The following is a 27,988-nucleotide window of genomic DNA, read 5'->3' on the forward strand; positions in this document are numbered from 1 at the left end:
CGCCCTGCGCCGGGGCGGGGGCCGGGACCGGTGCGCGGCGCCTTTTGTAACGGCGGAGCGGGCGGCCCTGCGGCCCGGCGCGGCCTCCGCTCCTAGCCGGGGGCTCTCGCCCGCCTCCGCGCCTGCTCCCGCCGCCGCTCGGCCCCGGCCCCCTGCCCGCAGGAGCTACGGCAAGGGCGATGGCGGCGCGCTAAGCGAGGCGGCCTCGGCGCGGCCCGGCGGCTGCGGACTCCCCGCCCCGTGCCGACCGCGGCGGATGCGCGCCTCGCCTCAGGCGCCGGCGGGAGCCTAGCGCGGCCCCGGCCGCCACTCCTCCGCCTCCTGCCGCGGGCGCGGGGCAGCGCGGCAGCTCGGGGCGCCCCGCTCCCCTCGGCCCCGCGGCGGGGCGGCCATGGCCACCGAGCTGGAGCCGCCGGCGGCCGGTGCCGTGCCGAGCGCGGCGCCGCTGGAGGCGGAGGAGGACGAGGAGCACTGGCTCTACGGAGGTACGTACCGCCGCCCGGGCCGCGGGGTGGGGGGCGCACCAAAGCACCCGGCCCCCTGCCCCCGGGCCGGCGGGGCTGTCCCGGCGTGCGGGGCCCGGGGTCCCGCCTCCGCGCGGGGGGAGGGGCGGGCGCCCCTGGGGCAGTAACGGCGCGGGGCCGGGGCGATTGCAGCGCCTCGTCCCGCCGGTGTTGCTGACCTGGGAGGGGCAGATGCCCCCCGGGCCGGCCAGGACTGGGGGCGGCGGGGGCAGAGCCCGGGGCTTGGTTTAAACGTCTTTGTTCCCCTCGTAGACTTCCCAGCCGCGGGGCGCTCCTGCGTGCCTTCCCCCACGGTACCGGTACGGAGCCCCTCGCGGCTGCCCGCGGCGCCTTGCGCGGTGTTTCCTTCGCGCCTGCTCCCAGGCTTGGGATGTGCATTTCAGTTCGGTTCTGTGCCAGTGCTGTGAGACTTGACTTCTGCAGATAGGTTCTGCTCGTTGAGTTGGGTTTTTTTTAACTTGCTCCATTTCTACTGGAACTTCGTTGAAAAAAGAACGGTGGGGTTATAGCAACTTGGCACTGCTAGGGATTTCTGTAGCTGCGACGCGTTTTGTGCTTAAATTCAGCTTTTCTTTTCTTTCACTTGAATCATTTTTGTTATTATTACTGTTTTTGCAGATGACACCACTGGTAAGCAAGAAGACGGACCAATTTCTGGGTGAGTCCAGAGTGTTTATTCATTAAAACAATATAAGCTGCAAAGAAGATCAAGCCACATTAAGCGTAGCTTGATGAATGCTCTAGCCCAAAGCTGCTGCCAGGAAGGGCAGCCTATCCTCTTCCCATCCCATGGGGTCAGCCCCAGCCCCTGTGCTTGGGCTGGCACAGCATTTAAGATTTGGAAAGTGAACTGGATTGGTCAACTGATCTGACTTAAAACTAATTTTTAACCCTTTTTCCCTTCCCTGATTAGTTTTAAATCAGGTCTGTTTTCTAGTTTAATTCCCTGGGAAAAATGGTGCCTTGAAGATTGGCCTTTGTGCTGGCCTGGCCTTCATAAAACTGGCTTTGCTTTAGCCTGGAAAAGCTAAAAAGCTTGAGCCTGCGTTAAAATCTTGACATGATCAAATCAGCAAATTATACAAGATCTATGAAGTATGTGGTTTGGGTAAGACTTTCAGATAAAAGTGTTGGGGACAACACAGTGACCTTTTTTGCTTCCTATGTGTGGAAAGTGTTGTCTGTCCTGGATTTTAACTCCCATGTATTTGTAGCAGTGTGTTTTGCACCAGCAGAGTTTTCTCTCAGCAGAAATATTATCTGTTTGCCTTTTTACAGCGTGAGACAGTTTTCAGAAGACTTGATCTTCACTGGACTTCTGTGTGCTCAGCACCTTCAAAAGTTCAGTTGAATATCGTCCTTTAGGGTAATCTTGAATTCAGTATCTGGAATTTCTAGGACTGTTATGGGTACTGTCCTGTTTCTGTAGTAAGTATCCTGTGCTTAGGGAATATGAGAACTTGTTCAAAAACAAGTTTTAGGCAGACTTGATAAATCGTTACCTAAAAACATCAAATGAGCTTTGTGAGAAGGAACAACTTTTAGTGTATGTAGAGATTTACTGCTAACTTGCATAAATTTATTGTTTCTTGACACTTTCATCTCAATGTAATTTTACTTTACAAGCAGGATTAAAAATCTGAATTTCTAGCAACCATCTCCAATAACTGCAAGAAGCATGAAGGAAAAGCATTAGTGGTCATACTAGCTCTTTTTTTTTTTTTCCTCCCCCCCTTTTTTTTCTGCTTTGTTGCACAATGAGAATCTTCCTCAATGAAGAGCTGTGGGGTGTTTTAAGAAAAATGACTCTTTGTTTGTGATGTTGTCAATGGCTGCAGCTCCAGGGATACATTGCTGGCTTGCCTAGAGTATTTGTCTCTACCCGTGGAGCAGAAATTAGTGTAGTGCAGGATGCAGTATCCATGAACATTCCTTACCCTGAAGGATGCAGAATACCAGCAGCCTGTGCAGGATGCTGTTAGGCCAGCAAAGCACAGGGTTATGTTGGCATTCTGGGGAAATCAAATAGCTGCAACTTTTTTTTGCATGCAAATGACTGCTTCAGACCTGTCGGATTGTTCATTCCTGGGAAGCAAATAGGTTAGGAACGAAAGACTGTCATTTAGCAAATATTTATTTGAACTCCAATTCATAAATTTTAATGCACACCCACAGATACTTCATGTGACTTGAAGCTGAAGGTAATACTTGTCGCTCTTCCCTAATTCAGTCATTTGGATTTTTAAGAAAATTCTGGGGTTGAGGTCAATGTTACAGGTTGCTTGGATTTGGCAAACAAAATGCAAAAGGTTTTGGAGCCACCTGTGAGATTTTCTCCAGTAGTGCATCTTTTGGTCCTTACGTTAATAGCCTATGTCTGCAAATCTGAAATACTTTGAGGCTGGTTTTCCCTTAGACATCTTGGCTGCTGTTTATAACTGAAGGTGTCTTCAGCTGTCACCTCAGGAACTTGGTGAAAATGGGACCTGTGCTTCCTTCGTTATCTGCTGAACCTCCATCCCTTCTTTTTGATCTTGGTTTGATTGTTGGATTTCTTTGTATACGGGGCTTTTCTAATATGGGAGCTTCAGTAACTGCTCAAATTGGTCTTGTTCATTTGTTCTGGTTTTTATGCTCAGTAACTGCTTGCTGAGTTGTGTTAGCGTGATCTTTTGGCTTGTTCGGTGTCTCCTTTCCTGCCACCTCTGAAATGGCTTTAATCTGACCAGTGTTTGGATTCTGTTAGGTGTTACGTGTGTTTCTTCTTGAAGATAATCTTATATAGGTTTATTATCCAACATGGGGTTTTAAATTAATAGCAACGTCTCCACAGAGTACCGGTGGAGAACTGGGTGGCCTGGGCCTGGGTTGTTTTAATTGTCTGTTTTAGAAAGCCAGAATTATTTTGAAATTCTACTAGGTTTTACCTGTGTCCTTAGAAAAAAATTATCTCTCTTTGTATTTTTGTTTTGTAACACTTAGCATACTCTTTTCTAGCATGTGTATACCAGTTTGACTTTCTTGCTTGGCTAATGCGATAAGTAATATAAACATTTTACAAACTCTTGAATTAGAGGGAAATTTGAACCTGACCATTGTTGCATTAGGACTAATTTGTAATGAATGAGAAGATAGGGCAGATATAATTATCTGTCTTGTCTTCTTTGAATTTGACCTACTCATTAATTGAAACTATTTATAGGAACACTAAAATAACTTTTTCCTTAATTTCTGTGGGACGGATACCCTTGCTGCTTACTTGGCATATGTATAATTATTAGCATCCCTAAGGACAAGGTGAAGTTTTGCTTATTATGGTCTTAACTTGTATCCATTGTGATTGTGCTGAACCAAAGCTGAAAGCTGTTAAGCTGCCACCTGTATTAGCTGTTGAGTGGTGTTTGGCTAGGCAGCCGTGCTGTCTGTAAGGCGCTCCTGGGAAGTGCTGAACTAGTTCTTTCCAACAAAAGCAAAGCCAAGCAAGGATGATTAATTTTTTGTTGTGTAGGTGAGCTAACTGCCAGCAGAATAAACACACTACATGAATAAAGCCATTATATGAAAGTCACTTGGATGAATGCTTTAGAAATGTTGATAGGTGAGCCTCTAGACTGGGCTTGTCCACTTTCTTTTGTCTGTCATATTTACCAGACACGCAGAATCTTCTCACCCTTTGCAAGATGCTCCTCAGGAGAGCCGGCCTGTCAGCAATGAAGACCGAGAGATATCACAACATGTACGTGTTCCACGGCAAATGGTAGACATAGTTATTTTTGTTTTTCTCCATACTCGTGGGTAAAAAGATGTGAGTGTAAAGATGCTGGTACTGCCTAATATGTAACGTTTGTACTGTAGGTGTGTACTGACAGTTCCCAGTGCTACCTGCAGCAACAGGCTTCTCTTCTCAGCCTACCTTGTGCGGTGGGGAGTAAACCCTGATCTAAGTATTGCTTATGCCATTGTAGAGGCAGGTGAGGGCCTCTGATGCTGCGGTCTGGGAGAAGGAGCAGAGCATGATGCTACCATCCCTGCTCAGTATTTAGTCTTGACTTCTTGAGGGTCAGTAGAATATGGGAAACACTGGGATAGAAAGCCCGAAGTGCTGGGAGTCAGTTTTGACTCAGGCTCAGACCTCTTAGAATACAACCTAGTGGCTCAGCGCTGAAGGAGTAGGAGGAGGCTCGTTTCTCCACCCCCTCTTCCTCTAGTCTTTTTGATGGGTTTATTTTCTGCTGCTGTGGTATGTCAAGAGGGCTCACACAGAGTTCCGACAAACCCATGTGCTGTGGAAAAGGATGGAGGACGTTAGGAACACTTTCCTCATACTCTTTTGTAGTGGTGAGGTATTGATTCACCTCCTGCCTCTTGCAGAACTGTGCTGCTGGGTATCCAGAAGAGTTCCTTGGCTCTGGTGCCCCAGCAGTGGTGCTGCACTGGAGTCAGATCGGCAGCTTTGAAGTTCTTATGTAAAGTTAAGGCCTTGGGCACTGACTGTGCCCAGGGTCCTACCACAAAAGTCATGGTGAGAAAATATTTGCTCCGAGGTACTTGGGTGAAGCCTGGTGAATGTATTTTGGTGATTTTTATTTGTGACTGTATACTTCCGTGAAGGAGTTGTGTCGAAAAGCCCTAGCTCTTTCAAAAAGAGTAGGGGAGAAGAACTGTGGGGCTTGATGAAATTCTTAGAACCAAGCTAAACCTTCCCCACCTTCAGAAATGTTATCCTGGTTCTCATGTAGGGTCACTTCTTCCAAGGACATAGCAGTTTCTTTGTGGGCACTGTCCGTTCATGTTGAAGGCTGGTAACTTCCATGGTTTTTGCCTCCAGAGACAACTTTGTATGGCCGTGGGGTGTACTAGGAAGTTATGTCTTGATATCAGAATTGTTCTTTCTAATTGTTCTTCATCATACAAGCGTTGTACTATTTGGCTTGCTGTCCTGGGGAAGTTACCAGTTTCACATGTTGATGAGCTCCTGTGTGCTCTTATTGTTGCTAGGCCCTTCCAAGTGGTGAAGATGATGAAGATGACAGCGATAGCGACAGCGATGATGATGACGTGAAAGTTACTATTGGCAACATTAAAACGGGAGCACCATCGTACATGTATGTATTGCTGATTATGGTGTCGATTTTTGATCTGAGGTAGCTCTGGCGTGTTGATTGGCATTGAAAGTGGGGATGAGAGCTGACCTGTGTGTTCTGGGAGGCATGGGAGCAACACTTAGAACATGGGAATAGGATTAGAAGCTGATGGGCAGCACTGTCCTGCAACTGCTTGTTGGGAGAATCCATCTGTAAAATAGATTTGACAATTCACGGGTCTGCTGTTGGAAAATTAACCAAGTAATTACTATGCTGCATTGGGCAAAATCAAAGGTGGGAAGTTAAGTTTAACTCATCATCTGTGAAAAGTTCAAGAAAAATCTGTATCGATAAGAATTTGCATAAGCTGTGAACTTACTGATTTTCAGCTGTTGTGGGTTTTGGTTTTTTTTTTCATGATTCAGAATGGTGAGGCTGGATTTGCAAATCAGGAAATTACATCACTGACTTAAAATTCTACCTGATTTGCATTGAATAAAAATAAGACAGCATTCTTGCTTGCTGCTAGCAGCCTTCCTCTTAAGGAAATGACTTACATGTCCTTTGCAGCTTATTCTAATTTTTCCACTTTATGGATGATTTCCTTCTCTTGTTGCAGAGCTGGTTTCAGTCTGATGGATTACTCTGAACAGCAATGCTCTATCCATTAGTAAATCACTAGATTTTGCAGACATCCTTTTTGAAATCTTCTTCTACCTTTCTCTCCCCATTCTGTGATATATGTGCAGCTGTGATTTCTGTGTTGCTCCATTTAAATACTAACTACGTTCCTGGGCAGAATGGTAACTACCAGTCTTTGAAATAACCTTTCTCTTCACGTTCAAGACAATCCTCTTGTGTTCTGTTGTCGGTCAGGATTTTGCTGGGTTTCCGCAGGCTTAGAGAAACTTGCATGGCAAATGCATCTCACTTCTATGGTGTTGAGACGTAGTACTAAAAATCCTAGAGAGGCGTGAATAAACCCAAGTGAACTAAGCATCTTCTGAAGGATGTCAGGGCTTGAATATATTTTGCATGAAAAACTTTAACCTTGTTCAAATACCAATGTAGTGATTCTTTTCCATATAGGGGAACTCCTATGAATTTAAACTTAAAAACGGGTAGAGGCTATGGAGCATCTGCTTCAGGTATTGCTGTTATTTTTATCCTTTACCTTTTGCAATATTTCACTAATCTGGCACTGACAGCTGGAGCAGCTGCAAATCTCGGTCTCTGTTTGGAAGGATATAAAATTATTGCATCTTATTTAGACTAGGAATAGTAAGTGCATTTCCTAAACGTGTCCTCCTAGGACAGCCTGAGGGTCCAGGATACAATCGAATTATTTAATTACCCATCACTGAAAAAGCTGATTATAATTTTATTTAAACTAAAAAAAGATAACTCGGTTATTTTTATAGTTAAAACCCCAGAATATTTCTAAACATCATTGTCGCACTGGGGCCAAACATTCTAAATTGCCTGGAGAAGCTTTAACTCTGCGGTCAGTATACTGAGCAGCTTGCAGTGTAAGATACTAAATGGAACAAACTGGCCTTGAGTATCAGATAAGCGTATTTCTGCATCTGAAATTATCCCCACCATTCCAGTTTGGTTTATACTGTCTATTGAAGACTTTGATTCTGTCCTTCCTCATTTATGATACTGTCCTTTCATGGGCTTCATATGCTTCCTTCCATTAATTTCTTTATACAAATGACTTGTCGTCTGATGGAGAAAATAAGAACAAATTCTCCTGGAAGGTTCTGTACCCAACAGATTTTTGCTGGCTGCAGTTAGTACATGGTCCACTTAAGGCTGATCCTGAAAGAATCTCTTGTTGTGAGAAAATATGTGTATCTTGGGAGGGAAAAATAAATATTTTTGCCTGGGGAGAAACATCTCTTTTTTTTTTTTAATTCTTATTTTTATTTTTTTTATTTGGGGTAAATTTCATGCATGCTCTAATAATTTACTCTGTTTGTCTGTGGTACCATTCTGGGTTGAATTTGCTTTTCTGCTGCTCAACTGCAAGTGCTGTATACCCTGGCTATTTATTTATAGAGTGACTGAAGCAATTTTTAATAAAAGTTGATTGTGGTGACCTACGTGCTATAAAGCCAGCAATGAATTCAGAGTAGTTTTATTTTTGACTGGAGTAATTTGCTCAGTAAATTAGTGGATTAAAGGCATTGCATTAATAGTAGTAACGGTTTCTCTCTCTCCAAAGCCAAGTTGCAGCCCAAAGGTATTGACTTAGATGCCGCGGGGAATATAAATGGATTGCCTGTTATAGAAGTGGATTTAGATTCATTTGAAGACAAACCGTGGAGGAAACCAGGTGGGGCCTCACAGTTTCTTGTGGTAAATATTTTCTGCAGTTTTAGTTCTGTCTCTTTAATTTTACGTGTAATTTCTGTCTGTTGCTGCCAAGGACCAGGGAAGTCAGAACAATGTGTATTGCTCAGCCTCTGATGCCTGTCTAGTCAGTGACATTTACTGATTGATCAAGCCGTGCTTCTGCCTAAAATTGGGCTGCATTTATGCTATTAATTGAATTTCCCTAGTTCCAGAAATACTACACTGATACCAACATGATGATGTTTGTTGGCCTTAAAGTCAGTGGAGCAGGATCACGCTTTGGCCGTTGGTGATATGTGGTCTCTTCTCACCATGGCCAAGCTCAGAGCCATCCCCTTCTTATTTGTGTCCTGGGGGTGTCCACACTTCTGCAGAGGGTGGCAGTGGTGGGAATTGCCACCTGAGCATGTCATGGTGGCAAAGCCATCTTTTTGTGTTGAATTCTCCTGCTGCAGGTGATTGAATAAAAAGAAGGAAAACACTGTCTACTCTGACAAGAAAGGCTAGGATTTTTTCTTTTAGAAAAGCTGCAGTGCCTAGTTCTTGGCTAGATTCTGCCCCTAGGTGCATAACTGTGAGTGAGCAGTCCCCGCTTATTTCTTCTGGACAATACTGTCTAGACTGTGTCCAGGCAAATAGTACTTTGCACAGCAGGTTTTAGTCTGTACATGGTCTCTTTTGTCTTCCTGATTAATATTAGGGAGATTTCTACTTGGAAGCGACTCTTGCATGGCAGCTGTAGGATGCTACAAATAAATTTCTGGTTTTCATCTGAATTTGATACAAATGTAAATGAAGAAACCAAAGAGGTGCAAATTTTTGCTGTGCTACTCTCATAAAGCATGCTATGATGAAGTGTTAAGTGAGGCAAAAAATCCACTTGCCTCTTCTCAGAAATAACTTCTCTCCGACAGCCACTGTACTTTGTCTTTCAGAGATATGCCAAGTAAGCCGTGCTTTTATGAGGTTGTCTGTGGTTGGGTTTGGTATCTCTTGCCCACCTGAAATGAAGGGCATCAGGGTACATAACAGTGCTAATTACTACATTGGTGCGTTGCGGTATCAAGCCAGCACTAAAGCGCTCTGTGACAAACAGCAGCTAGTACAGACGCAGCAGAAAGCGTAGCCTTTCTTCTGCAGGGCATGTCCCATGGGTTGTGAGGTGAGAAAGGGGGGGCTAGGAAGAAAATAAGTTAGAAGTTCAGAGAGAAAGCATGGAAGTCGGCGTGGTCCTGCTGACATCCCTGGACCAAAATGAAGCCGGCCTAGCCTTAAAACACTGTTGAAGTACAAATAGAGGGAAGATGTCTGCAAAGGGGTGTGGCCTCTTAAGTTTATTTTGGATGGCAAGTAGCTTCTTACTCAGCAGCCTCTCAGGTTTATATCCTTTACAGTTAATTGTTCAACAAGTTGGTATCTCTTTAAGAGAGGGAGAGGAAGACAAAATAGTGTGGAAGAACTGTTAGAGGGCTGATAGAACAGATATGTAGATGTCATGCTGCTGAGTCTGTGTCGGTGTAGTTTGCATATTTGTGTGGTACAACAGGAAGGGTGGCCTGCTTGAAAGATAAACTTCACCCTCGCTCTATAGATCCAGGCTCAGCACGGTCAGAGTGTTCCGCTTAGCCCTTTTATATCAGCTGCTTGTTTTAGAATTGGTCTGTCTGGGAGCGCCTTTGTGCGGGGGGTGTTTGTGGGACACCTCAGCAGGGCTAGGAGGGGCTTTGCAATGCTTCCTGTTGTGAGGTGTGCCTTACAGAGATAGCCGCAGCTGCGTTTGTCCCTCTGCAGCTAGGTTTTCTTGGCAAGCAGTTTGTGGCCACCTCTCTTACTCAGAAGTGCTCCTGCTGAATTGGCACATTTCACAGAAGACTGTCAAAGTAAGATAACAGTCTCGGAAGGCTGTAGTTATGATCGTGACTGAACTTGTGTACTATGTGCCTTAATAAAAAAACTTCCACTTTAGCCCTGTCACAAGATGGGTGAATCCCAAAATCTTTTCTCAAAACAGCAAAGGCAGCGATGGTCAGCAGCAGAACGTCTTAGCTTAGCTCTGCCAAGAAAAACCTGCTGTGGCACTTTCCCATTTTTGTGGTGGTAGCTGGAACTGTCATTCCTGTGCTCTCTCCAGCACTCAACTCATTTGAACAAATGCAAGAAACTGGTCTGAATAAAAACGGTTAGCAAATAAGTGGTTGCAAGCTTCTCTTCTAATAGCCTGCATACTTGCTGTATTTTGTGTCCCAAAGGGTCCCACTGCTGCTCAGGTTCTAGTCCTCCTCCCCCCAAAAGATGCAGCCGTCTCCGCTGTGACATGCAGTGGCTTTCTGACAGAACAAATTGGAGAGTGAGCTGTGGTATCTAGAAGATTCTTTTCTTAAACAGTTAAAGGACAGTCTGAGAACGAAAATTTGCTAGAATCCCTGTTAACTTCTACTCCCCTTGTCAGGTGCTGATCTTTCTGATTACTTTAATTACGGATTTAATGAAGAAACATGGAAGGGTTATTGTGAAAAGCAGCGACGGCTTCAGCTTGGACTGGATCCTGCTCCTCCCATCAGCACTGAAAATAAGATCACGGTAGGTGACGTGTTACCCCTGCGTATGGCTACAGTAAAACTGGGGCTTGTTTTTGTAATTGCAGAGATGAGAGTGTAAGAACAGGAGATACCTTAAAACCTCACTCTTCTGTGTTCCTTTCACTGATGAGAAATACAAAAGTGTATCTTGAAAGGTTAAATCTCCCTGCTAACAATCTTTCCTCTATGGAATGAACAGTGCTACCTGCCTGGCGTGTTTGAACTACTACAGTAGCAAGACTTGAGTGAATTTCCAGTTGACTTCGAGGCTACCCAGCTAAAGGGGGGTCTGGTTGGAAGACCCTGTGGATGTGAGAGATGTAGAGAGGGGAGCTGGGCATACACGGCTGTTTTGGTTGTTGCTGTTGACTGCAGCAGTTGTGTGGCCAACAACTGTTCATCAGAACTTCAGCCAAAGAGTCAATTCAACAAGTATTACTATTTCCAGTTTTGATTTAAGGATTGCATGAAGAAGGATTATCAGATTATTAAATTTTGGACTTCTAGCGGGAGGCAGTGGACAGCAGGCTGAGGCTGGAATATCCAGCTAGTTTACAGAAGTGTCCACTGCCTTGGCTGAATAATAGGCTACTGCTTTGCAAGAGCCCTGTGATTGTTCCTCAAGGGAGCCCTTTTCCTTTGCTAACAGTTAATCTCTACATTGCTACATTCAGCTGAAAGTAAGGGCATTACACCTACGTGTTATATTTTGTCTTCCATAGGTTCAGCAAGGAAGAACAGGAAATGCTGAAAAAGAAGTGGAAAACAACATCATCAAAACAGAATTCAAAACAGACTTCTTGGCTCTGGTGGGAGGACGCATGAAGGCTGGGCCTCCTCCTAATAGGTAAGAGACGATGCAGAAACAAAGCCTGGGTGCACTGTGTTCTTCACAGGGGTAGCAGGGATCCACCTGGGCCATATCTGAACCTCCTCAAGCCTGAACCAGAAGCAAATTTGGAACTTTACAGGAAGCTACTGTGGTCGCTCATTAACTGTTGTCTCCAGCAGTTGCTCCTCTACGGGTTGTGCAACCCTTACCTATCCCTATACCTCTCCTTGGTAAATCCGTTCCATAAAGCTGCGCGGGGAGGGAAACCAATATCCCAGGTGAAGGGACTCATCTCTGGGAGTAGAAAAAGCCAAGGCAGATACCTCAGCTTTGAGGGCTGGCGTTGCTAGCTGCTTGTGCTTACTTGGCTTATTCTTACTCCCACGATATTAATCTTTGCCTTCTTAAGTGGAAGTGGATTACATGTTTGGCAGCTGATAAGAGGAGCTATTGGTTTCTGAACGTGTATGCTATGCTGCTTGATGAATGCTAATTAGTTATTTTCTCCAATGAGAGAGAGGATCCACAAGGCTGGACAAAGCAAAACAATTGAGTCATTTTGCTTGGCAGCCTCTGCTGGGAAAACCACTTTGACCTTATGAGGTGGTTGGGGTTTTTTATCAAAAGCTTCAGGAAAACAAAGCCATGTGAAACCAGAAGAGCCAGAGCTTTGGGACCTGGGTGTTTCTGTTGCTTTATTCACATTACATCTTTTGCACACCTGTCTTGCAGAAATCAGTCTCACATTCCAACTTTGCACTTTGTCTGAGAATAGAACCAACTATATGCTTCAAGTATAACCTTTAAAGTTCTGCTTAGTCTGTTTGCATTTAAGCACATTGGTGGCATTTCTGTCCCCCTTCGTAGTGCCACCAAATCAGTCAGGTTTGTTTCCAGCTGTTATGCGTATCTCATGAGATTTTTGGAAATCTACACCACTGCAAAATAAGCTGATGCTATTGTAGCTATACAGCGCTTTTGTCCATTTTAACTTTTATTAAAGTCTGGGTTTGAAAGTACTGACACACAAGATTCTGTTCCTGCAGCAGAGCTTTTGGTCAGAACCAGAATGACTAGCTTGGTATGCTGCAGCAACATCAAAGCCATGGGCTCAGCAATGAGGCATTTGGGGTTTGTGTTTTTTTTTAAACAAAGTGAATAGATTTCAGTGAGAAAACTTGCAGTTTTCTGAAATGAAGACATTTCAGTGAGAAAAAATCTCACCAACTAGCCAGCATTTTTATCTACTTTGTCTGAATTTCCCACAGAGATAGAAAATTCTGACTAGCTTGGAAAAGCGACTTTTTTTCTGTCCTAACTGCAGAAAACATGCCTAAGGCCATACTAATTACACAAATCAATTGCTGCATGCATATAGGATGAGGCATTCTTAAACTTCAGTTGCAGGTGCTTCCCCCTCTCACAAACCTTTACTTGTGATGAACTTACAGCAAGTCTTTATAAAAATGTTCTTCCCCTAAGAGTGTCCTGGGTACGGAGATAAAAGAATGTGGAAAACTGTACGTTCTGTGACTGATTTCCACTGGTGCATAGACAGCACTGCTTCTTGGCTACATTTCTTCAAGGATCTAGCCTTGATTTCATTGAAGGCAGTGGCAAAACTTGACTTTAATATAGATCACAGAGGGATGGGCTGGAAAGGGTCTGAGAATCCAATTTGTAAATAAATGCGCTGATATCAACAACACTTGGAATAATGGACAGAAAGTAGGAAAAATCTGGGCTGATAATATTAAAGGCTTCACAGAAATGTTCTCCGCTTTCTCTGAGCCTTATCTGGGAATAAGGCTCACATCTGGAGAACGAGTAAAGGATTTCAGCAATCTGTGTATGTGGTGGTTCTTTGGATCATGTTTCTGGGTGTTCAGAGGGACCGAACTCACCCCTGCTGGCAGAGTTCAGATTGCTCAAAAGTGAAAAGGGACTTTTCTTTCACTGCTTGTCCAGTTTGAGTGCTGCCTCTAGAGATTCTTCTCTGGTGGGAAAGAATGTATAAGAGAAGTTTGTCTAATAGTGGGGGAAACTGCTCCTTCAGATGTCTTTGAGCCTAAAAAGATGCATCTGCTTTGTACCAGGAAGCTGGGTGGGACAATTGATGTGATCGGTGGCCAGGCAGGCACAATTAGGAGAGTAGAAGGAAGACGACGTGATAAGCATGCCTCTGAGGAAAACCCAATTCAGGTAAATGTTTTGCACCATCTTGAAAAATTTCTGACTTTATTGCGCTCCTGGTGAACCCTGAGCAGTCTGTCTGTGCATTCCTGACCTCCCATGTCACAGTGTCTGTCTGGAAAGCAGTAGGTCAACGCCATCGAGGTGTATGCATGTGTTCTTGCCTTCTGCAGGTTGAATTAGCCTCTGTGTTAAAAGCTTTGTCTTGTGAGGAATGAGGGATTGTCCTTTAAATACCAGCCTTGCCACCTGAATGGTAAAGGCCCAAGCTCCTTTTCTCATCAGCTCCCCCGAAGTATACCTCAGGGTGCGTAGCTGGGAGGCTCTTATGTGGAGTATTCCCTTCCCCTCCACTGTCAGGCTGGAATCTCCAGTTCTGCAGTGGAGGACTTCTCCTTGGGGCTTGTGTTTCTTTTTAGTTTGAAGTAACATTTAGTCTAAGCATCACCGGACGCAGCCCACGCTTCAGACGTAGGGTGGGCCTGTGTTACAGGATCTTGGTCCTTACAAGCAATAAAAGCCTGGGGGTTAAAACTGGACTCTGCTCTGATCTTGCATGTTCACTGTATCATCATCATGTCCTGGTTGGCTTCTAGGGAGGAAGGTGCTAGGTAGGGTTTGAGGACCATCTGCTGAGAACTCCTCTTAATCACCTTCCTCCTGCCAACACTCCTAAGTCACCAAAAATCCCCAAATACAGAACCTTTCCCCTGTCTAGACTCAGTTCCTGGTTTTGTTTTTACATGTGTTTTGTTGTCTGGGTTGTGGGTGTTTTTTTTTTAGTGGTCAATTTCCCAAATTTTGCCAACAGTGCTCTAAAAAGTTTGCGGAAGAGAAAGAATGTGCTGGAAAACGTTCCTCCCACTTACAAGCATTGTCACCTGTATTTCCAGGGCTTCTCCATATGAATCATTCCTTCAGCAGTAGTACGTGACCTGCTTCTGTGAGACAGAAGTGAATCTGGTCTTCCTTTGACCTACGTGGGCACAATCTAGAGCAAAATTTGGCCTCTTGCTGCCCTCAGGAAAGATAAATAGGGTTAAAAAAGCAACACGACTGCATTGCCCTTAAATATGGCAGGTTTTAATCTGAAGCCTGTGTCGGTGGCAGTTCCTGTAAACAAAAGGTGTTTATAACACTAAAATGTCAGCCGTCTTGCACAGTTGGATGTACAGCTAGAATCTGGTCTCGCTGCTCTTCCACGTAAGCGAAGATACCTTGCTAAGCGTACTGATTGCTTTGATCAGCCTTCCTTCCTCCTCAAAAGATGCTGTCCCCTGGGTGTAGCACAGCCTGCTCTTCCCAGATCCTGCCGTGCTGCCCGTTTCGGTGATGCACTCCCTTTCTGCCAGCGTGAGGTCCTAGCTGCAGGAGCAAAGAGGTTACAATGCTCTCTTCTCATTCCTCTGCCTTCTAAGGTCCTTGGAGACCACGGAAGTAAGCCACAACCCCCACAGCAGCCCCAGCAGCCTTCACAGCCCCAACAGCCACCTCAGCAACAGCCGTTTGCGCCACCAGCAGGCCCACCGCCTCCCCCGCTCGCTGGGCCACCTCCACCACACTTTCTCCACCCTCCTCCACCAGTTACTTCTGTTCCACCTCCCTTGCATCCTCCAGGTAGGTGTTCACACAGCAATGCGTGGCAGTCGGAGGCTGCAGGTTAGGACGTCGCAAGCTTGGAGCAAATTAAAGGTTTAACTGTTAACTGCGGTGGGACAGTTGCGCGTTTGGGTAACAGGTCCTTAGAACTGGTTGATCTTTGTTTAGTGTCTCCATCAGCCTATTTCACATTTGCCCTTGAATACTTAAAAAATCACTGCTGTTCCTTGAAAAAAAAGCATAGGCTTTGTTTCCACGAGAGAGCCTTTGGGTGCTACACATCCATTTGCTTTATTGATAAATGTCAAGAAATGGGTTCCTGTTTATCTGTGGAGGAAGATACGGAGGTAGGAATTGCTCTCCTGCGTGAGATCAGCAGGCTGTTTAGTTCAGGATTGTGTCTGGCTGTGACCAGTTCCAGATGTTTCAAGGGTGATGCTGGAATTGGCAGTTCTGCAACAGCAGCTTAGACAATTGTCCTCCCAGTCCAGGCCAGTTCTTGGTTGGTTTGTGCCATAAAATACCAAGTTGTGTATCTTTCTGTGTCTGTTTCTGTGCATTTTATTGTACCAACAGCCACTGCAGGGTGATTCTTACTCTCCTAGAGTCTAGTGTCCAGTGCAGACATCAGAGCGGTGCTTCATGTTAAAAGCAAAATTTAACTAATGTAAATGAGGTCGTTACCGTGGGCTATAAACCCATTGGGCATGGTCAGGCCTCAGCACTGGCAAGTTTGTGTGTTCTTGCCAATGACCAGGTGGGTTTGTATTGTGCCAGGAGCACTTGGCACTTGGAGAGGCACGTGGAGGTAGGTTCTGTGTCTGCAGGAGCACCCTTTGCCCTGCAGTTACAGACTGTGTCCTGAAACCTACTGAGATAGCAGAGGTAAAATGTCTTAATTTTTTATTCTGCTTTGTTGTCTCAAGCACCATGTTACAGAGCAGTTTCACTGTCCCTGCTACGCATGTAGGAACTCGGTTTCCACAGAGCACAGAGGCCAGTAGTACTCTATGGGGCACCAGGTAAAACAGGGCAGTACTGGTGGAGAGAATAAATTTTGCAGCCAAAAAGGGCACATACATGTGCGTTCCTGTAGCCTTTTCCAGGGGGCATAGGGTCGTTTTTCTGTTGACCCTTTTCAGTGCAATTTATGGACATACCAGCCGTGGCCTAAGACACTTTTTTGTCTTCACCTCCTGCTAAGCCTGCGCATCTTCTGATCCAACATGAGTCACGTCCGTGCCCCTCGTGCTTCTGGCTTAAATAGTGCATTGAAGCAGAAGCGAAGGCCACGCTCTGGGCTCCCCTGGTCCCTTCGGTAGCAGCCAGACTTCTGAGAAGCCACCAGGAGCACATCGTGCAGTAACTCCTGTATTTTGCACGTGCTCCACATGCAGATGATGAAGAATAAAAAAAATATGGTCAAGGCTTTTAATTGGAGGAGGATTATTACTGCAGTACTCGCTGGACCATGATAGTTTTTTGTACTGCCTTCCATTAATATGATTGGCAAAATCAAGATTAATTGTTCACTCTTGGTTGTTGACCAGGGTGTCTGATTTCTCTATGCAGTTATGACTGACTTTTTTTTTTTTAAAAAAAATTAAAAAAAAAAAAACCCTAACCAACAACAAACAAGCAAAAGGACACACTGGCACCTGCAGCAGGTCCTCCTCTCCAGCTCCTTCAGTTGTTGTGAAGGCCAAATGAATTGTGTGTTGACACTTGGAACAAGGAATTCTCCAGTATAAGAAAGCAGCATGATCTAAAAATATAATATTAAGGTAAAGAGTTAATAATCTGAGAAAATTATACAGTTTGTAGGCTAGTTACTGCTTAGTAAGACCAATTTTTCTGCTGGTCTGTTTGCTCAGATATGTGAGATTGATTCAGAAGTATGCTTTTGGGTTAGCTTAATGTACAGAGATGACATGCTTTACCGGTTGTCCTCACTTGTTTTGCTTGCTTGTTTATTTCCATAGGTCTGCCACCGCCTGGTCCTATTCCAGGTAGGTGTTCACTTGCTCTTAATAACAGTGATTCTGAACACACCGATGGCCCTATCTGAGCGTTTGGGTTAAGTAACACAAGATAGGATGGCACCAAGACCCATTTTAGAGCACAGTTAATTTAAGGCTGATAAACTCCAATGCAGCATTGAACTCCAGCTCTTTATCTTATATTCTGGACCTAAATAATAATCTGTAGGGCTTCTTAATGCGATCTCGTTTTGTCTCTGAAGACCAATCTAGAAAGTGGAAAACTTCAGGCGGCAAAAGCCTGAAATGGTTTAGTTCTTGCTATGGCATTAGCACAGCAAAAGCCCAAGTGACAAATTAGTGCTTTGTGTAGGAATTTGGAGTGTGAGCCTGAGCAGAGCAAATGCCGTTTCCATCAGCAGCCTTTGCTCCCTGGTGTGCAGTAGAGGTGGTGAATACTAATAAAGAAAAGTAACAACAAATCTTGTGCGTAAGTTAAGAAGCCCACTGATTCAGAGCTACTATATGAGTTTCTTTTAGCTGTAATTTTCTTTTTTATTCTACTGGCAATTTTGCCTAGTATAGGGAAAACAAATTTAGCTGTTTGTATAGCAGACCATTTGGAGCAGTCGTTCTGACCAGGTGCCGTATGTCTGAAAAGCCAAGGCTGATGGTGACTGCGTATATGCAGTCAGGCCACTGCCTCCGCGTTACACTGTGCACTGATTCATGTGCTTGCAAAAGCCCTGCACCCAAAGCACTTAGTACTGGATGTGCTTGTCCTCACTGTGTCAGACGCGTTGGGCTTGATTCGCAGCTTTTGCGTCCGTGCTTTTGTGTTCATGTTCTGCCCTGAGCTTCCCAAGTGGAGATACAGAAAACCTACCCTAGCTGGGCCATCCCTCAGACTGAGAAAATGCCTGTACTTGTTAAAATGTCACTTTTTGTAGTTCTCTGTAAAATAATATTGTAGAGCTGGTTTTCGTTCTTGTAATAGAAGAAACCTGCTTGTAGTAAGCTTGGGTTTAGAAGAACTAGATTGTGGTGAAAGTGGATGCAAACTGGTCTTAATTGTAGACGTTGCAGCACCCAGTTGCTAGCCAAGTACATTTAGATTAAAGTTGTTTGGGAGGAGCAAGGTGGGCAAAACAGAACTTCCACTTCAGGTAACTGGGTTGGAAAGGGAGATGAGGGATAATACCTGCTAATTATGATAATGATGATGATCCACCACCATTAGAGTTAGGTGCTTTTAACAGTAGTACTTTGAAGTACTTGTGCTTGGTGAACAGGTGTGATTGAAATGCTCTAGGCATTGCATTTTATCGGAAGATCTTAGGAAAAGGAGGGGGGAAAAAGCATCTTAGGAGTGAGATGTGTCCTCCAACTTGTTTGCAGCATAGATCTTCACTAGCTGAGCCGGAGGCTTCAGGCTACCTCTTTTTGCAGTGAGACACTGCCAGGAAGGGGTTCCCCGACCCGTTTAGGTGTTCACGGTAAGAGGTGCTGAGCTGTCCCACGGGTCTTGACAACGCTGACTCAACCTCATTGCCTTGAAAAGGAACCAGCGTAAATGACTGCAGCTAGTTTGGGTGATTCCTAGCCTTTGTATTGGTACAGTTTGCTGATTTTTTTTATTTTTTTGTTTAGTAATAAACAGTCAAGCCAGTGGGTGGTTAACTTATTCTTGTAGGTATTCATAACTGCCTATAGAAATAATGGCTGCTTATAGTTACCGGTAGGAGTTTAGGAAGTTCTCTTACGGGCAGTCAGTGCATCCTTTTCACATTCAGATTGGTCAAGGTTGGGGGCTTTGGTTTCCAATGCTTGCATCGCTTCTGGGAGTGGCCTTTGTGAACTTCTGCTTAATTTTGCTTTCTTGAAGATGCTGCCATTTTTAAAGCGTCAGACCTTTCAGACAGCCCTCTCTGCATCATTGATGCTGTGTTGTCTTACGATTTTTAAATGTATATGTCCTCAGAAAATTGGCTTTTGTTAAACAGAATCAGGTGAATTCCATGTTACGTGCTTTGTAAAAGACGAAAGTTACTCATTTCAATCAATGGAGCAGTAAAACCTTTGCTGTAGTTGCAGTGTGTCTGCATCCCAAGAACCAGACTTTTTCTGTCTTCCACAGGACTGTTAATGATTAATCTTTACTCCTTAATGAATCTTATGTTTAAGATTAATAAGCCAAAATAGAATCATAGAGTTGTTTAGGTTGGAAAAGACCTTTAAGATCATCAAATCCAACCGAAGGTAGTTCTTCCTTTTATTTTTCATTCTGTACCCCTACAGAACTGTCATAGCTGTAGGGGTTTAATTTCGGTAGGAGACACACCCCTGAAGGGAAATTACTCAGGGCCTCATTTAGAGTAAAAAGGTGCTTTAACTGCTTTTAACTGTAAACAGCAATGAAGTCTTGTTCCCTCATGGCAAGCTGTGAGATCTTTGTGATGACTTATGCTTCTGTGTCTAGGGTTGTTCCCGCCTCCTCTGGCACCGCCACCAGCTCTCCTCATTCCAACCTTGGATGGGTAAGACCACACCTGGGCTGCGCCATCGGCACTGCTCCTCCATAGCGAGGAAGGGAGAGCAATAGGTCTAAAATTAGTGCTAGTAGTTCTTGGTCTGGTCTCGGATTGGGGTGGGGGGCGCAAGAACAGAGCTTGTAGGGAATCCTCTGTACATTTGCCTTGATTTGTTACATTCATGACACAGGAAGGAGTCAATAAAATGTAAGTGTGTGTTTAGGTTTAATGCAGAGTAGCTGATAGCATATATGTTGCTTCCTGTTTCTATAAAGGTTCCGCAGGTACTTCGTAAGCACTGCCTGATTTACAGAAGGGAGGGGTAACGCAGGGCAAGCAATTAAATTACAGCAGTTTCAGAAGCTGTGACAAAGCAACCGCACCTGTATGCATTTCCGATAGCTTTCACTGCAGAGTGAAAGAGATTCACTGGGTTTCCCATGAGGATGTTCCGCAGACCTTCAGAAAAAAATCGAATAGACTTGCAGCACAGATGTACCTGCATGGGTCTGCGTGGGGTCACTGATGTTCGTAACTTGCGTCCTTTTCTCTCCCCAAAGCCAGCCAGCCAGCTACAACAACAGGCAGCCGCCTCCCTTTGGCTACAATTCTGCAGGTGAGCACTGAAGATAACAGTCAAACTGCTTCTGTCTCCCTTTGCTGGGATATGGTAGTTCAGGCTTTTCTTAAGCTGACGGACATCGTGCTTGCTTGAGCTTTAGGGTCTGGCTTGTGCCCCAGACCATCCCAGTCACTAGAAACACGTGCTGAGTTTGAATACACCGTGAAGCATTTGGAAAGCTGACTGTTTTGCAGCGGTGGTGAATGCAGTTTTGTAGATGAGTGCTAAGCCTCAGATCGCTGTTTTCAGTGCAGATAACCCAGCAACAGGAAGCTTTCCCGTGTGCCTCGGCAGCAAGTTCTTGTGCTAGTTTACACACACACTTGCTCAAACTCACCCACACTTTCTTTTCCACCACCCTCAGGGACAAGTGCAACCTTCAGCTTCGCATCTCTTTTGAATGCCCTCCGCCCCCACTTTGTTATCTTCCTTGCCTACAGGCACCAGCAGGCATCTGTCGCCTTTTGTTTTGTAATGGAAGAGGCAGTGCCAGAATTTCAGCAAATTCCCTTCCCTGCTGCAGCCCTGCCAGCAATGCAGTGTTCTCTCCCATTTCCTTAGTGACCAGCACTTGGAGTGGCACCTCCTTGCTACAGGAGCAGCCAGGATAGAGGCAGCAGGAGAGGAGGTTGGAGGAGTGGGCAGCAGGAGGCCATCCTCAGCCAGAGGGACCTCAAGTGCTGCCTTTTCAGCAGCTGGTGCTGCTCTGGGGTATGCCCTCACTGGTCCAGCTGAGCAGGCCCCGGCAGGCCAGCATCTGGATTGGGAAGTGCTGGTGGCTCTGGGCTCATCGGGCGGCATCCTTTGTTAGCTGGTGCCCCTGGCCCTCTCCAGGTGCCACCTTAGGCGAGAAAGTCCCTGGTGAGAAGTGAGACCTTGTAAAGGTGGCCAGGAGCCTAGGGCTGCTTAAACTCAGCTGGCTCAGCACCGCAGGCACCTTTGCCCTCTAAGCCAGGATGTCTGGGAGGGATGGATTGAAGCTTCCTTGGGTGGAGGCCTTATAGCATGCCCTGTGTAGCAGGACCTGTAGAGAGCAAGAGCTGGGGGAGCACGTAGCCCTTGCAGTAATGCCCTGTGTAAGGCACCGGGGGGATTTGGCAGCGACATCTGTAAATATCTGGTCTTGCTTGTCTTCCTCGGGGAAGAGGGGTTCACGTGTTTAGGAAACGGCTGAAAGCAAAAAGTGAGAGGACAGGGGGGAGCTGGGCCACTGTTGTCTCCTTGGACTCACCTGTATGTTAAGGAAGGGACGGAGAGGATGCTGTTAATACTCCAAATGAACAAGAATTCTGCTTTCTCGCTGCAGATTCAGGTTTCATCAGCTACCCGCCCATCTCCACATCCCACACACCCTGGGTGACGACGGTGGACAAAGGCACAAGCAGCTCCAGCAGCAGCCATTGGGAATACTCGGGCTCCAGGCGCGAGAGGGAGCGGGAGCGTGAGCGTGAGAGGGAGAGAGAGAGAGACAGAGACCGCACTCCGACCACTAGTGAATACAACAAGTGAGTGCTGGTTTCCAGCAGCTTCTGCTTGCAGCTGCCGTGTGGGGAACTCTGGCCTTGCCTTGGACTGCAAGAAGGTGTTTGGTCAAGGGATGGGATTATAGATCGTACCAGTATAATTTTCTGAAACGACTGGCAAAGAGATAATTTGGATCAATAACTAGAGGACAAACAAGGAGCCAGTGTCACTGGCTGATTTCCCGTGTCTGTTTTTTTTGTTTTAATCCAGCAGAACCAGTTACGCTTGCTCTCCCACCTGCAAGGTGAGGCCAGTGAATGACATAGCCCCTCTCTGTTCACTGGGCATTTCACAGCTCAGTGTGAGCCATTGGCCGGTGAAGCTGCTGCTTCTTGTCTTCTAAGTGTAACTGTCAGATCAAAGGACCAAGCACCCGTGCTTTGCTCGGCTCGGTAGAGGCTTTCAGGGCAAGAGGTGCCATTTACCAGGAGTCAGCCCTGACATGGAAAACCTGAACCAGGCAGACAGCCACCTTCCTGGGAACTGATGTGACCTCCGGTGACAGCACTGCTGGGAGCACTTGGGAAGTGCTTCCAGCCTCCCAGTGTTGACCTAGGGAGATAAGGTGAAGGCTGGGCTGCAAGGGCTCCTTCTAAACCCATCACTTTTTGGTCCTGTCAAAGGCAGCGTCAGTGTTTTGCAGGCTTCAGGCTCAGACATACCAATAGTCATTCCAAACACGATCAGAACGCGCATTCGTGGGGAACTTCCCAGCCCAGGGGGTGAGCAAACAGGGCAACGTTTTCCTAACCTTTTCTTTTTTTTTTTTTTTTTTTTTCCTCCCCTCTGGTTTTTCCTTACAAGCTTGTGGGTGCTCTGGGTGGAAGGGGGAGGAACAGAACAGAAGACAAATTATTTACAGTTTGAAGAGCTGAGACTCCCCCACTTCCTGAGCAGGTTCTTGCTGCAGCCAAGCCCTGTGATCAGCACTCCGGAGCACACTGTTAGCATTTCTGAGTGATTTCGAGCACGCTGATCTCTGAGATCATGCTTGCCAAAGCAGGGCAAGCGGAGTCCTTTGGAGCACTCACAGACACTGGACATTTACTTGTCTAGCTTCTTTCCGTGGGTGTTAAGACAGTATTTCAGACTTACTTTTTCTGAGAGTCTGAATATGATTTCCAACAGTGGCTTGTTAACCCTTTAGATTTTGGCTTTTGGAAGTTGAATAGGGGCTATGAGATGTAGAGGGGAGTGTCAGATGGATCAGGATTTGGGGTACATCGTGCCCCCTCCTGTATGTGGATTAAATGAGGTGCCTTGAGCAGATAGTTAGATGTAGGCAGAAAGACTTTGTCAGCCTTACTCACAACTGGAGTTTTTGAACTTGGGGAAGAAAATAGTCCCATAGTCTGACTTGCTGACGAAAGAACTACAGGTAATCTGGGACAACAGTGTTGAGAGTTAAAATCCAGCACGAGGGGAGGCAGAATGATACAAGGAGCGTGTTTCTGTTGGTTTTGAACAAGGTAGGTGGATGTCTCGGACATGTTCCAGAAGGATTGTGAGGGCAAAAGCCCGGAGACACTGGCCACATGCCTGCTGCTAAGGTACTCCCTTGGTAAATCCAGAGAGTAAATTCTGTAAACCCTTTGTCTTGAGAGGCCAGGAGAAAGCCACGGCATTCAACTGCTTGGGCTCATGAGCCGTGTAACAGGCAAGTGGAGAAAGTTGTTTCGCTGTGGTTAGAAACTGGGATTGTGTTGCATCTGGGGTTCGATGAGCAGCAGCAGCTTATTGTTCCAGGCTTCTTCAGGAGCACCAGCCATACCTCAGCCTGTTGGGAGGATGGGGTTCTACGTCCTGTAAACGTGGCTCCTGACTTTCAGGTCCATGAGCAGTGTGTCCCTCTGCCTCACTTCTCCTTTCTTTTAAGTGATGATGAACGATACCGCTACTACAGCCGAGAGCGCAGCTACGACTTTGAGCGTGACTACCGCCGGAGTCGCGATCGCAGCAGGGAGCGAGAGGATCGTCACCGAGAGCGCAGGCACAGAGACAAAGAGGAGAGCAGCAAGCATAAGTCTTCAAGACGGTGAGAGCTGTGGGGGGTTGAATGGGGTTGTTGATGGGAACACACCTTGGCTGCAGACGAGACTGTCACCCCAGGACATACTGGCTTCCTGGGACCTGCTCATGTCCTGAGATGCGACGCGCTGGCAAGAGAAAGCACTCGGGCACGTACCCGGGCAGGAGGCAGAGCTGCCTGTGACAGGGAGGGCCGTCCTGGTCAGTTCTCAGGAAGGCAGCTGGCAGGATGTGGAATCGCTGCCAACAGAGTTGCAGCACTGATCGACAAAGAGGTGGGCCTGTGCTAAACGCCACACCAGAACAGCACAGCTCCCACTGTTAAGGTACGCACAAGGTCCAGTGCCAGCCCGTAACGGAAGCAGCAGCCCTCAGTATTCCAGGCTCTTGTGCAGATGGGAAGCGCTCCCTTCAGCCTGTAAACAGAAATTTTTTCTTGGAGCCCGCGGCCGAGTGCTGCATGATCGGAGCTCTGCCCAGTGCTTCTGATAGTGAGGTTGATGATAACCTGGACAAAGGTGAAACGCTTTTGGAGCAGAGTAGGATGTCTTAAAATCCCAGCTTTTCTGGAGAAAATGTGTTTGCTCCAGATGATCCCCTGTGAGAACATTCTGCTAGCAAAGTAACAGCTCTGGTCTCTGGTCCGGGCAGTGCTCAGTTGCTGTGTCAGTTTACATCCTGGTAATGACTTAAGCAGATTTGCTCTTTTTTTGTGTGTTTCAACTTACTTCCTTCTTTTAGATGAAATTCATGTCAACTCTGTAGGTAATTACTCTTAATTTGAAATTAGTGTCAGAAAAACACCTACATAGTGACTGGAGGTAAAAGGCTGTTCCTGTCCTTAAGGAGATGAATAAATTTTCAAGGAAGGACTGGTTGCCGAAGGGTTGGACACAAAGTGATGGGAACAAAAGCCAGGACCATAATCAAAATTGAACACAAAACAAATGGGAGCTGAGCTGATACCAGACTAACAAGCCAGTAGCTTTAAGGATTATTTCTCAGCTTTCTTAGAATTAAAGATGAGTTTTAGATGCCTGACTGCATGAACAGGATGGAATTCACCGAAGCAGTGTCAGAATCTGCTTGAGAGCTCGATGTACCCAACTGAGCTAATGCATGAGGTGGGAATGAGGCGACTTTTCCTCTGCTCCTTAAACCACACACAGATGCCCTCTGTCTTGCTTAAAGTGGAAGGATGGGAAGTGTTTCGTTAGCTGAAGCAAATGGAGGAATACGTTTAGTTTAAGGCCACTCGAGTGCCTGTCGGAGTCCCTGCCTGAGGCACTTTGAGGTTTGAGCCTGTTTAAGGTATTTGCAGGAGGATGAAAGGGTTTCGTTGTAGTTTCCAGTTTACTGCAAATTGACCGGTCTGAAGGAAGTCACTGATGCTTGTTTAAATATTAAAGGACAGTTGCATTATTCAGTCATAAACCACCACGCGTTGCTGTCCACAAGGTGGCTGAAGGTGTGTTGAGGAAAGGCAGCAGCCTTTGTTTTTTCCTTCTTTCTTTTTTGTTTTTCCCTGTAATGACTGTGAAACCATTTATTAAGCAAGTCAGAAAATGACTTGAAGCCAGGAGCTTTTCGGCCCGGGCTTCAGTGGTTCAGCCAGTTAGGTGTCTCTGCTGCTAAACTGGTATTCTAGCCGTGGTAAAGATTTGTCTCTACACCTGACATCTGTCCCCACTTGTGGAGCTGCACATCTGCGCTGTGTGACCGTACGCCTTCCTGTGGTAAATGTTCCTGCTTTTTCCTGTACTCCGTGCTGGTTTAATTCTGCCACCTTCACACCACGTGCAGCTCTAGAGACCTCACTTGGGTTTCAGCCTGTGAGGAGAAATAATTGCATGTTTGGGAAGCAGCAGAAAATCTCCCAGGGGGGAGCCAAGAACCAGTGTGGAGGAACCCAGAGCTCCCACCTTTCCACTTTTCCCAGTGGGAGACAGAGGCTGGTGGGGGGCGCGTGCGTTGTGCAGGGGGGCTGCACGGACGCGCTGCAGCTGCGGTCAGCGGCGCAGAGCTCCGAGGGGCGCAAGCCTAGGCAGAGTGACTTCTGGCGGGGAGTTGGCCTGCGCCACAGAAAGGCTGTACGAACACCCACAGCTGGCCAGCTGTGTCGGGAGAGCGCTTCTGGGTGAGGAGATAGGGGAGTCTTAAAGCTAGTGAAGTGCCAGGTCATTTATGAGTAAGCAGAAGTAGAGACAGGATCTGCCTCCCATTAGGCAATCCACGTTTCCCTAGCTGCGCTGATCCCTTTCTTGCCTCTAGTCTGGGGATTTCCCCAAGACAGTCAGAGTGAAAGTTTCACACACCTCGCAGGTTTAGGACTCTTCTTTCTCTCAGCAGCCTCAGTGCTTCACATTGAAGCTTGAGATGTGTCAAAATTGTGAGAGCTGCCTTAGGAGTGGCAAAGACACAAGAGACGTTGCTCATAAAAACTATCCAAAAAATTACTCTGGCAGCAGTCTGTCTGCTCTGCCGCCTGCCTGGACCGCGTACCGATGCAGCGCGTGGTGTAAAGCAGCCACCTCCAGCAGTTTGCATAACCAGCCCTGGGTTCAGCCACATGTGATATCAGATCGTCCCAAATAAACACGATGAAGCCTTTCAATGGCGCAGCGATGCCCTCGGCACTTCTGATCTGTCTGTCTATTCGAGACCAATGCGTCCCTCCCTGCGCGCGCCCCTGGAGTCGGTGTGTTTGGGTCTCTTTGGCAGAGCTGTGCTGGTGCAGCTCTGGGGTAACGTCCTTCTCCTCTTGCTTCCCCACCACAGCAAGCAACATGAGAGCGAGGAGGGGGAGAGTCATCGGCGTCACAAGCACAAAAAGAACAAGCGTAGCAAAGAGGAGAAGGAGACCAGTGAAGATGGTGCCCAGGAGGGAGAGGAGCAGGATGCCAAGGAGTAACCCAGGCCCCACCGTCAGCCCTCAGGGGGAACTCACTCCTTTTGAACCAGCGTGGCATTGGTGATGTTTTGTTTTGAGGGTTTGATTTTTTTTTTTTATTATTATTATTATTTTTTATTTCCAAGGGAGGCTGACTCTGGGTGAGCAGTGAAGCACGTTGCAGTGGTTTGAAAGCTGAGGCTGCACACAGAGTTAAAACTTTTTTTTTTTTTTTTGATACGAGACAAAATACAGCAGTACTAGTACACAAAGCACTGAGCTATTCGACTCATAAACATCCCTAGGGAGAACTTTGTCATATCAGATCCTATGGTTTCTGATGGAAGATGGCTTCAGCTGAAACTAACTCATTTAGGTAGTAGCGTTTATTTTTTGTCATGATCATTCCTTTTTGAAAAATAGGACAGTAAGTGCGACTTGAAATTTATTGTCCAAAGAAAAGTGTGATTTAGATCCTCAGAGCCAGCTTAGAGTCTGGCTTCTAGTAGTGAAAAGTCTCATCCCCCAAATAAATTTCTTTATAGCTACAAAAATATCTACCGATTTTTCTGTGGCCAGCCGGGCAGCATGTGAGGAAGAACTGCTTTTACTGGTGGGTCGCAAGGTCTGCTTTGGTCTGACAGCTTTGAGAGGCTGTTGTGTGTTTACATAGGGTGTGAAAAGACTTCAAACACGGCGCTGCTTCTTTTTTTTATCCATTGCAAAAATAGTTCTGTCATATAGTACACCTGTAAATGGGAAATCAACAGAAGACCCATAGTAAGAGCATGAGTTTAATTAAGTTTTGATTTAAATACTTTTTTTTTTTTAACTAAGAGTTGAGCTGAATAATCTTAGCACAGTAGATAACATGAAATCCCATCCAGCAGTTTGCCCTCGTAGGGTTGGCTTACTTCTATTTGGTTATCACCAACACTCCTGTGCAATGCATTCCTTCCCCTTAGTTCTCAAAATAAATTCAGTCAGGTTCCAAAGTTTGTTTGAAGTAAGTGTTGTTTGGGGAGGGTGGCAACAGAGATGTTTCTGGGCAGGAAGAACAGGGGAAATAATGTTGAGGGGTTTTGTTATGTCTAGTACTTAGGATACTGCACTTCTGTTTGTGTGAGTCCACAAGTGTCTCATTTTTAAGTATCTTCTACTACTTTGACTTGTTATTTAAAACTGTCTTAAATCTTTGCTCTAAAATAATACAATTCTGAAATGTTACGTATTTTTTTGTAT

General features: G+C 46.0%; 1 protein-coding gene across 3 annotated transcripts; it reads left to right on the plus strand.

The window, feature by feature from the left end:
• On the plus strand, positions 1 to 27,977 carry LOC102050981 (pre-mRNA 3'-end-processing factor FIP1-like). Of its 3 annotated transcripts, none has more exons than XM_055727385.1 (16): positions 1 to 485; positions 1,143 to 1,182; positions 4,176 to 4,281; positions 5,523 to 5,629; positions 6,698 to 6,756; positions 7,839 to 7,949; positions 10,419 to 10,549; positions 11,271 to 11,395; positions 13,477 to 13,582; positions 14,992 to 15,190; positions 17,155 to 17,181; positions 19,631 to 19,688; positions 20,243 to 20,298; positions 21,611 to 21,809; positions 23,705 to 23,863; positions 26,635 to 27,977. In XM_055727385.1, the coding sequence occupies exons 1-16, from the start codon at positions 392 to 394 to the stop codon at positions 26,765 to 26,767; spliced, it is 1,710 nt and encodes a 569-aa protein (XP_055583360.1). In that variant the 5' UTR covers positions 1 to 391; the 3' UTR covers positions 26,768 to 27,977. The 3 variants fall into 3 exon arrangements, with proteins under 3 accessions (XP_055583360.1, XP_055583362.1, XP_055583361.1); XM_055727386.1 differs by having other exon boundaries at positions 2 to 485; positions 4,176 to 4,260; XM_055727387.1 differs by lacking the exon at positions 17,155 to 17,181.
• The last annotated feature ends 11 nt before the right edge of the window (positions 27,978 to 27,988 follow it).

Source organism: Falco cherrug, chromosome 15, assembly GCF_023634085.1.
Source record: "Falco cherrug isolate bFalChe1 chromosome 15, bFalChe1.pri, whole genome shotgun sequence".
NCBI lineage: Eukaryota > Metazoa > Chordata > Aves > Falconiformes > Falconidae > Falco > Falco cherrug.

What these genes read in the sequence shown, in the direction of transcription:
- LOC102050981 (XM_055727385.1), top strand. Translation starts at nt 392, where the DNA reads ATGGCCACCGAGCTGGAGCCGCCGGCGGCCGGTGCCGTGCCGAGCGCG. An exon ending in GCTGGGCCTCCTCCTAATAG is followed by an intron (nt 11,396 to 13,476) that starts GTAAGAGACGAT and finishes GCTTTGTACCAG; the next exon opens with GAAGCTGGGTGGGACAATTG. An exon ending in ACCGCCTGGTCCTATTCCAG is followed by an intron (nt 17,182 to 19,630) that starts GTAGGTGTTCAC and finishes TTCTGTGTCTAG; the next exon opens with GGTTGTTCCCGCCTCCTCTG.